Source organism: Rhinopithecus bieti, unplaced genomic scaffold, assembly GCF_001698545.2.
Source record: "Rhinopithecus bieti isolate Rb0 unplaced genomic scaffold, ASM169854v2 scaffold_72161, whole genome shotgun sequence".
Taxonomy (NCBI): domain Eukaryota; kingdom Metazoa; phylum Chordata; class Mammalia; order Primates; family Cercopithecidae; genus Rhinopithecus; species Rhinopithecus bieti.
Window position 1 is genome coordinate 2,072,773 of NW_016828382.1, and position 14,229 is coordinate 2,087,001.

The window sequence follows — 14,229 nt, forward strand, 5'->3', positions numbered from 1 at the left end:
CTCTTTAGTGTATATCCAAACATCTATTCATTCAAGGCATATAACAGCAGTCTAATAAATGTATATCGATTAAACTTACTCAAACTTTGATAAAAGACAGCGATGTGAGGTCAAATATAATGTTTTACATGGTTTTCCCCCCAGCAAGCAGAAACAAAATGTTTTTCACAAATGAGATCAATAAAGTATAAATGATGACCATGAATATATATCCTTAAAATGATTACCTTTTTCCTCTGATTTAAAAGGAGGAGAAGGCAGAAAGGCAAAAGTGGAGAAGACAAACAATGTTAGGTTTTGTCCAGTGTCAAATGAAGAATGAAGAGAAAACAACTTAGAGCAGAATGCAAGTCATTAATAACAAAGCATATAAATGCTGAAATATAAACATCCAATTTACATGTAGCTCTCTTGTGACATAAATATTGGCAGGTAAGGTAAACTATGACGATATGAACTTATAATTATTAATATGTTATCCTCCAAAAATGTTCTTTGGTTGATCCCTAACTATAGTCTCTTCCTAAGTAGATGATAAGTTTGCTGACACTTCAGCATTGTTGCAAACATTGATGCTTATTAAGTGTTTTCCTTAGGACCAAGTAGCAAGGAGGATCATGAGTCATGTAAGGCCTCTTTCTCAAATGGTGAACACAATTTTGTTAGATTTTTGGGGGGGGGGGGTGGAATATCCAATCTATAGCTATATTTAATTATAAGAATGCAAACATTTATATCAGATGCAATGATACTCACTAAATGTGTATCTGTATACACTGAAGTTGTAACTTGAATTTCCCTTTCGGGCCAATTTGTTTTAATTTTCTATGAGACAGAAGAAACTTCAAATCATGGACAACCACATGATCTTACTGAGGAGTTATAAGCAACTGGATATGGCAAGATCAGTGCAAATTCATCAGCAACATTGTAAAACAATCTGAAGTATGTGTTGATGGAAAAATCAGTGCTCTCCCATTAGGACTGAACATCATACTATCTCCAAACATAATTCAATTTCTTAAACTCTTGATTTTTGAAATCCAAGGGATTCCTTAAGGTATGAATCTTCTGTTCATATTTAACAAGGGGAAAGTTCCAGATTTCAGGAAGTGGGACATCAGCAATGATAAAACGTATGAGGTCAGGTGATGGACATTACTGAGATGGTGCTAGTTATTGCACAGAGAATCCAGGAAATATCATCTGTGCACTGGAGACTCAAATTTGGTTTGAATAACCAAGGAGTCTACTGCGAACCAATGACTTAGTCAGTGTAGATGTTCTTCAGTGATTGACAGGCCTATTTAAATGTTAACAAAAAATGAATGCTACAATCTCCATATTTTGGGAGGATGGTAGGGTAGAAAAGATAAAAATCTACAAGATGCAATATAGTCACAAATTAAAACCTTCTGGTCACTCACCACAATCATTTGAGCCACGTAACTTTCAGGTCCAGTGTATTCTGTTGGGTCTTTAACTTTCACCAGGACTATGAAGTACAAATAATGCCACATATTGTGTTCTGACTTAATGTGCTCCTCAAATGAAACCGTTTTATTATCAAACTTGTCTCTCTCAAGTCCTGCAAAACACAGGCAACATAATATATGTAATTCGTCATTTAATCAGTACTTGCTTCTTAGCATAAAAACAAAACATAATAATTATTGTGAAAAAATGCTTTCAGTAAGAGTGTGCCAATTTAAAATGTTATGATTAAAAACAACACAGCACACAAGACCTCCAGAAAAGAGGCCATCATTTATAGATTTTTTTTTCCCAACTAACATTTATTTTTTCCCATAGATCCTTGGAAATGTGCAGTCCTATAATAGATGAAAAAGTTGCAGATAATTTTAAATATAGCCATATCAAAATTTTCAAATTAAACTGTACCATAAGTCTGAGAAAAGAGGTAAAATGATCATGCAAGAAAAGGTATGCTTGCTAATCAGGACAGGAGAAAAAAAAAAACCAAACCAAACCAAAACAAAAAAAACCACGTCATTTTACCCAGGAACTTGGATTAAAAGAGGGAAGGAATTGAGAGAGTCCTCCGTTTTAAACCACTTGGAATCAGTGAAAGGAACACAAAGGAGATGGCCGTCCACATGCTGAGGACAACGAGGGCTCACACTACACCAGCCCTCTAGGGTACCATGTTCCAGGCATTTTGGGGAGGGGGGTGATCTGTTCCATTTCCAGGGTACATTTTCAAGCCTTTGGAAGTACAGTAAAGAAAGTATCTAGATAATAAAATTCTTTTCTCTCAAAGTTAGAGAATAGATGAAAAGAAATGAATAGAGATGAAGAAAAACATCTATGGAAACATGAATTCAAATGCCAAGTGAAGTGGGATGTTGGGATTCAGTTTGGTTTTTACAGCTCAGATATTGAAGAAGAAACCAGGAAACTGAAATCCAACCCTGGCTATTCTTTCTCTAAGCAGTTTTTGTGTAAGTTCACTCAGGGATGTAGAACACCCTTTTATTTATTTATTTTTTTGAGACAGAAGCCTCAACCTCCCAGGTTCAATTGATCCTCCCACCTCCACCTCCTAAGTACCTGGGACTAGAGGAATGCACCACCATGCCTGGCTAATTTTTGTTTGTTTGTTTGTTTGTTTATTTTTGTAGAGATGGGGCTTCACAATGTTGTCCAGCCTGAAGACTCTTTTAAATAATAAGATACAAAGCACAATAAGTAAAAAATCTGTCCCAGTGAACAGGTGACATTTTACTTACATTATTGGATATCTGTATGGAAAATACCATAAAATTCTGCTGGCTGATGGCTAGGCCTCATCTTATTTGACCTATCATCAGCTCAGCATGCCCAAATAAACTCCAATTCTCTTCGCTAAACCTGCTTCAGCCACAGTCCTCCCATTTTATTCAATGGCAGCTCTGTTCTAGTTGTTCAAGCCAAAAGCTTAGATGTCATTCTTGAATCCTCTCTGCCTCTCACACGCCACATCCAATCCATGTTGAAATGCTTTTGGCTCTACCTGCAAAATATATCCAGAACTGACCACTTCTCACCCACTCTGCTGCTACACTCTGGTCTGAGCCATTGTCATCCCTCATGTGGATTACTGCAATAGACTCCCAGGCCTCCCTGTTTCCATCTTTACTCTCCACAGCCCATTCTCAACACAGCAGCCAGAGTGGTCCTTTAAAAACCTAAGAGAAATGGTGTCTCTCTTCTGTTGTAAACCCAACAATGGCTCCCCCAGCCCCTGAAGATAAAGGTCAAAGTCCTTACAAGTGCCTACAAGTAGAGTTGCTAGATAAGCTACAGCATGGTCAGTTATGTTTGAATTTCAGATAAACAATAAATAATTCTTTAGTATGAGTCCTATGCAATATGTATTTGCTAAATCCTATGTGACTTTGCCTCATAGCCACACTAACCTTACCTCTTACTATTCTCTCCCTTGCTACCTCCCATGCAACCACACTGGCCTCTTTGCTTTTTTTTTTTAACACAGGGCCTTTGGACTTCAGGACTTTTGGAATGGTTGTTTCCTCTGATTACAAAACTCTTCTCACTGACATCTCTTTAACTAACTCATTCACCTTCAAGTTTTTGCTGAAATCTCACCATCTCAATGTGGTTTAACTTGATCACCCTGTTTAACAACACAACCAATCCCTTCCTTTCTGCTGACCTTCTTGATCACCTTTTCCCTTTTCCTCTTTTTTTCTTATAGGGCTTACCACCTCCTTATAGGCTGAATATAGCCATATCAAAGTTGTTAAATTAAATTGGATTATATCTCTAAGATAAGGAGGTAAAATGATTGTGTAAGAAAAAGCCTGTCTGATAATCAGCAAAGAAGAAAGAAATGTTATTTCATCCAGCAACTTGGATAAAAATGTATTATGTTTATTAAGTATTGTGTTTGTCCTCCCATTGAAGTACAAGAGCCAACTGGGCAGATATATTTGTTTCTTTTCTTCACCAATGGTCCCAATAGCTCAGAATGATGTTTGGTACATAGTTGGCATTCAATTAAATACTGATTGATTGAATTAAGAATATTTCACTACTAAAATATTGTTCCACTAGAATGGCTATAACCAAAACCAGATAATAATAAGTGATGGTGAAGATGTGGAGAAATTAGAATCCCCATGCACTGCTAACAGAAATGTAAAATAGTGCAGCTGCTACTTTGGAAAACAGTTTGGCAATTCCTCAAATGGTTACATAGAGTTACCATATAACTAAGCATACTCCACTCCTGGGTATATATTCAAGAGAACTGAAAATGTATGTTCACATAAAAACCTGTACATGAATGTTCATAGCAGCATTATTCATAATAATCAAAAATGGAAACAACCCCAATGTCCATTAATTGATGAAAGGATAAAATATGGTATATCCATATGACAGGATAATTTTTTACAATAAAAAGGAACGAAGCACCTATACCTGCTACAACATGAACCTTTAAAACATCCTATGAAGTGAAAGAAGGTAGTTGCAAAAGCCCACATATTATGGTTTCATTTATATAAAATGTCCAACATAGGCAAATCCACAGAGGCAAAAAGTAGATCAGTGGATGGCTAGCGGGGAGGTGGAGATGGAAGGTTAGGGATCAGATGATGGCTAAAGGGTATGGAGTTTCTTTCTGGGACAATGAAAATGTTCTAAAATCAATTACGGTGATGGATGCACAACTCTGAATATACTAAAAACCACTGAATTGTACATATTAAATGGGTGAATTATATGGTGTGTGAATTATATCTCAATAGAGCTATTAATAACGAACACAAAACACTAAAAACAAACAAAAGAGAGAAAAACAAACCAAACAAAAGAGAGAAAATGTTAAAGTAGATTTTCCCAGAATTCAATTCAAACATCTACCAGTTGCAAGGTAATGAGGCTATAAAAATAAGATTCTTACTATCAATCAATCTGTAATACAGTAGAGGAAACAGACAATTTGTGTTATATTCTGAAGAGGTATAAACTGCCAAAGGAGCATAAAGAAGGGCAAAATGAATTCTGATGAGGGTCATTTTAAAAGGTTTCCAAGAGGTGTAAAACTTGAAAAATCCAGCCTCAGTACGTGATTATGGTAAGTGGAGAAGAGACAGATGGTAATAAAAGGTACTTGATTTTTATTGAGCACCTATTGATGCTGACAACTATAAAGATGTCTAAATATGCTATTATAATTACAGTAATCCAATCTGACCTTTTAGCATGTGAGGAAATAGACTCAGAATGATTCAATAACTTGCTCAAGTTAATACCCCTATTTAGTAGAAGAGTCAGTCAGTATTTAAATACAAATATTTCTAACTCTAAAGCCCATGTTCTTTTGCCATCTGGGCAGGAGAAATGGCATGGAAAAACCAAAGATGAAAGTACATGACCTGTTTGGGGAATGTCAATTACTCTGGTGTGGCAGAAAGGGAACATTTGGAGATACAGACGAAATGGTACATCTGGCAGAAACAATGGCAAGCTTTAAACTCAAAGCTAAGGCATCTGTATTTTATTCTGGAAGCTGCTTCTTCCTCTTCCTCTCCTTCCTCTTCTTCCTCTGCTTCTTCCTCCTCTTCCTCCTCATCTTCCTCCTCTTCTTCTTTTCCTTCTCCTTCTTCTTCTTCGACAGAGTCTTGCTCTGTCACCCAGGCTGGAGTGCAGTGGTGCAATCTCAGCTCACTGCAACCTCCGCCTTCCAGGTTCAAGTGATTCTCCTGCCTCAGCCTCCCGAGTAGCTGGGGTTACAGGAATGTGCTACCATGCCCAACTAATTTTCGTATTTTTACTAGAGATGGGGTTTTACCATGTTGGCCAGGCTGGTCTTAAACTCCTGACTTCAGGTTATATGTTCGCCTCGGCCTCCCAAAGTTGCTGAAATTACAGGCATGAGTCACTGTGCCCAGCCTATTCTGAAAACTTCTGAGTAGAAACTAGTGTGTTCAGAGATATACTTCAAGTCGTTCCCGTGGCAGGATTGAGGGGAAGATTGGGATAAGAGACTGAGGATGCAAGACCCAGGCACCAGGGTAGTAGTGGAGGGGGAAATGTAAAAGAGGGAAACTGGTTGTTCTTCATCTTCATAAGTTCTTGCTCTCTAAGCTTCATCATCCATTCTGCAGTTTTAGCATCATCTTGCTAATGTTTTCTCATTATTTATCCCCAGTATTGACCTTTCTTCTCAACTTCCATCCTATTTCCAGCTGCCAGCTGGATATATTCACCTGGATAGCTTGTGGGGGATGTCAAACTTAGCTCGTCAAAAATTTGTTTCTTGAGCCCTCTTCTTCGCCTCTGTTAATGAAGTCCCCACTGACCAGAGAACTTAAAGTCATTCTTAGACTCAGGCACTGACGTTCCACTCAGCACAGTTCTTGTAGAATGTTGCCTTTCTCATCATTTGCCAAATACACCAAGACACCTTCATCTACTCTCTTTCTGCCTTCCAAGTATTCCTTCTTCAAGACTCAGCTCCCCCACTTCCACCACCGACTCCCACAGACACAACCAGCTGTTTGATCTTCTGGGCCCACAACACTTCACTATGAAAATGTGTCTGTTTCCATCTTAGCCTCTACCATTTTACTGTCTGACTCATTTTCGCATTACCAGCACCTGGCAGAGTGTCTGGAGAACAGTAGGCATACAACTAAATTTGACAGAATAATTAAATAAATGAATAAGAGAGACTGAAGAGGAATTTTGGAATGAAAACTTGAAAGGACTTGATGCCCAATCAGAGGTATAGATTGAGGAAGAAGGAGAAACCAATAATGACTCTGAATTTTCTGACTTGAATGACTTGAGTTTATGATACTTGAATGACTGAGTTTATGATAATATCACCACAGCAAGATACCCTATCCTTAGAATAGGAATTAATTAATTAATTAATTAATTTATTTATTTTTATTTTTTTTTTGAGACAGAGTCTCGCTCAGTCATCCAGGCTGGAGTGCAGTGGTGCAATCTCGGCTCACTGCAAGCTCTGCCTCCCGGGTCCAGGCCATTCTCCTGCCTCAGCCTCCTGAGTAGCTGGGACTACAGGCACCCACCACCATGCCCGGTTATTTTTTTTGTATTTTTAGTAGAGACGGGGTTTCACCATGTTAGCCAGGATGGTCTCGATCTCCTAACCTCGTGATCCGCCCGCCTCAGCCTCCCAAAGTGTTGGGATTACAGGCGTGAGCCACCGCGCCTGGCCTCAAAATAGGAATTCTGACCTGTCATCAAATCCCTTCTCCGTGCTGTTGTTCTGTCACACCTGGTCTTTCGACATCTCTTTCTTACTGGATTTTCAGCCTCTAGTAACTCAACGTTCATAATTAATATGGATGCAAGAGCTAATCTGTGTCTCTGCTTCCTGCTCAGCTCTGTCATCTGCTAATCATCACCCTCCCATGGCCACCTTCTGGATCACCGGCTATTGTTTTTCTGAGTCACGCTTCACTTTCAAACATCTGGACATTGTCTTCAAGGCTGGGAAAGTTCCAACTGGTCCACTGCCTGTCACAGAATCTACACCCTCTTGTCCTACTCTGGGTGTCCCTTGGCACACACCTGGAGCCAGTTATCTCCTACTGTGGAGATTCTCTCCTTTGTTATTTGGTACTATGTCCTTCTTTGGATCACAGCTTCATATCCAACTTTACCAAGAACTATTTCTAGACCAGTCACTATTTTATAGCCTACTAGCACAACCCCCAAATATACCAAACATTTAAATCATTCTTGTTAACTAAGTTCTCCTAACATATATGAGATGAATTATATCATTTGTGTGGTTGGAGCTTCTAGGAATGAATGAATATATATTATCATATATATCAGATATACATTATCATAATGCTTCTTATGTGTTTCTGCTGAAGGTCCTTTAAGGGAAGAGAGCAGAAAATGTATATGTTTCTTTTACTGAGATCCCAGAAAGTAGCAGCTAAAAGTACCTGAAGCCAATTATCCATTTTTTAAAAAGTTTCTATTTTATTTTAAATATTCACACTGAATTTGCTCTATTTTATGATAATCTGTTTGTTCTAATATAAAATACTATTTAAGTCTACACTTAGGTTAAATTATCTAAGTGTTCCCTCAGATTTTGAATAAATGTGAAGCTTCTAGAAAACAGACAATATTGATCTTACATCTCTTTGAGCATCCTGCGATGTCACCCTATATTCCTGTGGGCAGCACTCCACAGAAACAATACCCTGCATGTGCCAAAATCTGGAGCAACCTGGAATCAGCACACCTGCTGTCTGTAGTACATACGATCTCAGTATTTTATCTTCCTTTTGTAGATTATAAGCCAGACAAGTATAGAGACAGTATCAGCCTGAGGCTGACTTATTGGATAGTCATTCATTAAGCAAATATTTATGGATCTTCACCAATACACATTATGAAAGTGAAAAAAACGGATAAGACATGGATCTGGTTCTGTTAAAGAAGAGAACTTAACGTGTTGAGGGCAGACCTTCAGTTAAGCCTCCTGCTAGAGATTTTGATATACATGATCTCATTTATACTTATCACAACACCAAAGCGTGGCATTATATTCCTCATTTTCCAGGGGAGGGAACAGTAGCTCAGGATGATTAGAAATTTGGCCAAGATCACATAGCTAGGATGCAGAACCAGTGTAGACCTATGACTACTTGACTATAAAGTTCATGCATTTTCTTTGATGTGAGAATGCATGGCATCCAGCAGAGGTGATCAGACAACAGAAATATGTACAGTGCCATATCACTAAGTGCGATGTGAGGAATTTAGGGGCAGGTGTGTGAGATCAGAGAAGACTTCTAGAACAATGGCATTAGAGCTGTGCCTCAGAGCATAGGAATTGGGGCATTCCAAATGAAATTGTTCTCCCACAACTAAGAATACATGGAGAGTCTAGGAAGTTAAAGGTAAGTGATGTAGTTGCCCTGGAACTTGAGCTATAAATGGGAGAATGGTGGGGGAGAAGGTAGGCAAAAAAAGAAGGGGTCAGATTGTGGGGTAGCTTAGATGCCAAGAAAATTAGAGTTTCAGAGTTATAGACTGTGCAATGTTATTGATGGCTTTTTGAGTAGGGAAATGAATAATTCAAACTGGAAAATTTAGTCTGGCAACACTGAGCCGGCCATTTGGGGTTGTGAGCCAGGGTTAGCCTGAAAAACCAAGATGTGGCTGTGGGAATGTGTGGAAGGATGTGGGTGAGATTGTGAAGGTGGATTCATTAGCACATGGTAGCTAGGGCACCTGGAAAAGAAAAAAGGAGATGCTAAACATGATGGTGTGGTTCCCTCAGATAACTGAAGGCACTGTGGGATATTATTAATAGCTATATGGATGTCAGGATAAAGAGCTAGGCTAGAGGAGGGAGTCGGAAAGGGATGATGCATTGGCTTCAGACATGGCCAGTTTGGCTGCCAGGAAGACATGCCTATCTAACTGTCCAGTGAGCGACTGAAAACAGAGGGGAAAGCCTGGGGAAAAGGTTGGAGCTGAGCATGCATACTTGGCAATAACCTGCATAAAAGTGATGTCAAAGAGGAGGACAGAGAGAAGAGACAAGGAGTCAAGAGCAAAATCAAAACCTTCTATTATGGGGTTTTGAGAGAAGGAATAGGACCCTGTGACCAAGAAAAAGAAGCAGAGGGAGAAGAAAAGGTCAGCGGGAAGTTAACAGTGAGATTCAAGAACACTTCAGTTTGTTGATGACAGTTATTATGATGTTTAAAGGAATTTATAGGTGACTGGCTGTTTAATAACTGTGAAAGCCAAAGAGAATTCTGACTGTGAAGGGAAAGCTTAGAGGAGCAGGAATCATGGGTAAGCAATGGGCTTAGGTTGCTGTTCATGTTTTTGGTTAAAATATAGGAGACAATATTATGTCTTAGAATGAGGCTTCCAGCCTCTGGTCCATTCTTCCAAAGAGCATCTCTTTCAGAGGTAGTGTACCAACATGATGATGATCACGACCATGAAGAAAAGAGCATAGAGGAAGAAGCAGTGCAAAAGAAAGACCATGAGATACACCGAGAGGTTTCCGAGGGCAGCGTCATTCTCCTGTATGGGACTCACCCTTCTAAACAACAGCTTGGCCCCATAACGCTATACCCTTCCACCAGGATCTGTCCTCAGGCTTGGTTATAATTGAATGAGAACCTGTCACTTTGTCATTTTAGAATAGGATAACTGAGTGGACTTTTGAGTTAGGTAGTCCTCTGTTCAAATCTTGGCTTTTCTGCTTACTAACTGGATGTTGATGGGAGCCAAGTCTCTGTTCCTATGTTTGTAAAGGGGTGGCAATATTCATCATACATAGTATCAAAAGAAATACCTAAGTAAAAAGCCAGACATGTAGTAAGTATTCAATAAATAATCATTTAAAAAAATGTTTATGATGAGGCTGAAAGGGGACAGAGCTCCAGGTGAGGTGACCCAAGGGAAGAGAGGATCATCCTTGGAAAGGCTGAGAAGAGAAGAAAGGAGACACACATACATCTATTGTGAAGAAATGGAGGTGGTGATAGTTGTCACTTAAAGAGAAAAATAGAAAAAAAATACAGGGTGTGGGTTATTTTTTCTATAAAGGTAGGAGGAGGTATATTTATCTTCCAAGGTAGAAAGAGTGTCCTCTCAGCCTCTTCCCCAAATCCCCGAATTGTATGACATCTTCCTTGATTACCTCTCAATTTTGCTTTCCCCATCTAATTGAGACATTAAACAGAAGACTCTTGGATCACTCTCAGTTTCCTTCTAGCAAATCTCTACTCAGCACTGCACAATCCACTCTACCTGAATTCACCAAAGCCCCTTAAATAAGAAATCAGAAGGCTTTTCCAGATCATGTTACTGGCTTTCTCTGCTTGGAGAGAGTTGATAACGAATCATTTATTTCCAAATTGTTTTCTCCCCTCTCTTCCACAGGTCACCCCTTCCTGGCTCTCCTCACAGTATTCTGACTTGGTACTCTGAGTTGTTGCTGTGTGCTCCTCTTTCTCTTCTAACTCTTCAAAGCTGGGGCTTTCCACTTGTAGTCTCTCTGCTTCTCGTCTCACTTGGACACCCTCCTCCACACTCCAGATTTCACTGTCACATATAGGCTAAGGATTCCCCAGTTAAGTCTCCAGTGAAGACTCAATCTCTGAGGCTCAGACTCATGAACTGACCTGTGCTGTATCCCACTGGGGTGGGTCATTATACACCTCAATTTCAGGATTCTCAAAGTTAAACTCAGCATATTCCTACCTAAATTGTTTTTTTCACCTATTCTTAAGCTCAATCACTTGTTAGTATTACCATCCTGTTGGGCACCCAAGCTATCTTTCATATCCTTTCCTAACCATCAAGATTTAAAGATGTGATCTCCTAAATATCTCTTGACTTTGTCTTCTACCCTTAATACTGCCACCACTAACTCTCCTGCTTTCGTTACCTTTCACTTGGACTGTGGTAATGACCTCCTACCTGATGACTCTGTTTCTGGTACCGTTTCCTGATGAATGACCTCCCAAAGCTGCCACAGTGCTCTAAAGCAAAAACAAAAATTAGACCCTGCACTGTTCTACTTAAAATTCTTTAATGGTTCATCTTCCCCTGTAAGTCCGGATGATAAAGTCCAAGCTGCCTAACATAAAAGGCCACACGTGGTCTGGCCAACCTCCTCTCTTAGCGTGCCCTGCTCTGAAGTTTATGTCAGCAATACTGAGCTGCTTTAGAGTAAGTGAAGGCCCTTGTACTGTTCTTCCACCTCCATGACTTTGCTTGTCCTGGCCTTTCTGCTTGTATTCACTTTGATCTGGCAACCTCTCCCTTTCATCTTTTACCACCAGCTCAGTTACCATCTCTTCTAAAGGCTTTCCTGACTCTTCTTTCTCACTCCCTACTCCACCCTGGAGAGGTATCCCTCCTCTGGGTACCTGCAGCTTCCTGTAAACTTCTCTACCATTTCCTTCCATGCATGAGATAGCAAGGCTATTTATTGTGTTTGTATCCCAAAATAGATCGTGAACACACCAAAACAGGGAATGACTACTTTCTATTTGTTTCCACTGAATATAGCATATTATTTTACATTATTACCTGGTACACCTTCAACTGCTGGAGGAAGGTAGAAAAGGTTTGGAGAGCCACTGAGGTGAATGAGTCACTCAACAAAAGTTGAAGCAAGGAGAGAATGAAATGTATTAAGGGCCCAATCCATTACATAGAGTAATGTTGTAGTGAACACCTTAGACTTGTTTTGTGACTATCACCAAAAGATTTTTTTCAGCCTAATGTGGAAACAAGGAAGGTGACTGAAACCTAGAGTGGGTGATCACCCAAAGAGGAGGATAGATTCTAGGGTGCCAAGAGACCAGCTACAAAGACATCTGAAGCCAGAAAGAGGTGGTGGGTACAGAGAAGAGGGCAGAGCTGAGGGGGATGATGAGGGCAGCGAGAAGGAAGGAGAAGGCTATGTGCACTGGGAGAGATGATGGGAGAAGGGGAGGGGAGTGGTGTGTGTGTGTGTGTGTGTGGGTAAGAGAGACAGAGAGAGAGAAAGAGAGAGAGAGGAGAGAGAGAGAAATTAAAAACAGAGAAGGGCCAGGCACGGTGGCTTACACCTGCAATCCCAGCACTTTGGGAGGCCGAGGTGGGTGGATCACCTGAGGTCAGGAGTTCGAGACCAGCCCAGCCAACATGGTGAAATCTCGGCTCTACAGAAAATACAAAAATTAGCCGGGCATGGTGGTACACGCCTGTAGTCCCAGCTACTTGGGAGGCTGAGGCAGGAGAATCAGTTGAATGCGGGAGGCGGAGGTTGCGTGAGCTGAGATCGTGCCACTACACTCTAGCCTGGGTGATAGAACAAGACTCCATTTCTAAATAAATAAATAAACAAACAAGCAAACAAACAAACAAACTGAGAGAAGGCTCAGTTCAGAATCCAAAACATAGTGACATCAGTGAGTAGAAGTTCAAGCTGCTGGAAAATCATACTCGGATTCACATTCTAACAAAATTAAATGTCATTCTGTTGTGTAATAAATATGTTACTGTGATTAAAAGCCTGTTTGCCAGTTGGTGAAACCTTTTGGCATTTTGCATCACATTTCTATAGTCAGAGAATCATGTAAATCACAGAAATAATGACAGGATAGCTTTGGGGTATAATTCCTCTCCCTATTTATAGAAGCAGAGAATTCCAGTCTAATGCTCAGTTACATAATCTAAATTTTATCCAGCCTTCATTTTGAAATAATTTTTCCAAAAGCATGAAAAATAAAAATCCCTCTAGCCCCTCTTTCCTGCAAACAGTTTGTTCATCTATTATTTTAGCATCTGCAGAACACTTACCACAGATGAAACAAGTTGTCTTTAGAATTTCTTCTTTTTTCTGTTTTTCACTTCTGAGATCAGCAAAAGTGTCGATGATAACACCAAAAATCAAGTTCAGAACAATAATGATAACAATGAAATAAAAAAGAAGGTCATAAACCACTCGGGCAGCAAACAAGGGCTCCTGAAATAAAAATTAAAAAAAAATGTGTGTGTGTATATAGATACATACATGTATGTGTATATATATGTGTATGTGTGTGTATATATACACATATATATACACACACACTTTCTAGGCATACTGATTGAGCACACTGTCTAGCATAGAGCATATATTCAATAAATGTTTGCAAAATGAATACAAATAGTATTCCAAGTTGGAAAAATAAGGCTCACTTTCCATCGTTACTTGAAGTGTTGTAAGAAAAACCTCCTAGCCTATTTCCAGAACCACTTAAATTTCTCTAGGACTGACACATGTCTTTCCCACAATGGTGGGACTTTGCTTTCTTTAGAAACAACTTTATTATGCCATTCTGCTAAATGCATTTTGGCACAGTGGTCTCCTATCCCAGACATTGTAGAAAAGGCAGTTAAATGCCAATTCCAAAAGTCAGTGATTAGGGAGCAAAGGAGGACCTAATGATCTGTCAATTTCTGAAATAGGCTTTATTCTCGGCCATACAGTGTCAAGTATATACAGCTCCTTCTTATTTCTACCTGATGAACAATATTAAAATGCAAATTAGAGACCATGCAATCCAGTGTTTTAACAGAAGAGGAACCTGAGGTTAAGAGGTTAGATGACTTGACAATATGATACAACTGGCCTGAGCAGAGCTAAGATGCTTCAAGCTCCCCCCCGGCACTTGAGATTTTGCAGCTAGTGAGAAATGT

The 14,229-nt window shown here is 39.6% G+C and overlaps 1 protein-coding gene across 1 annotated transcript in view; it reads right to left on the bottom strand.

Annotated features, from left to right (window-relative positions):
* ITPR2 (inositol 1,4,5-trisphosphate receptor type 2) overlaps nt 1-14,229 on the bottom strand; it is a 516,873-nt gene that overhangs the window by 46,918 nt on the left and 455,726 nt on the right. The window contains 2 exon segments of the mRNA XM_017864487.1: nt 1,428-1,588; nt 13,348-13,513. Of these exon segments, the coding sequence (XP_017719976.1) occupies nt 1,428-1,588; nt 13,348-13,513 (327 nt within the window).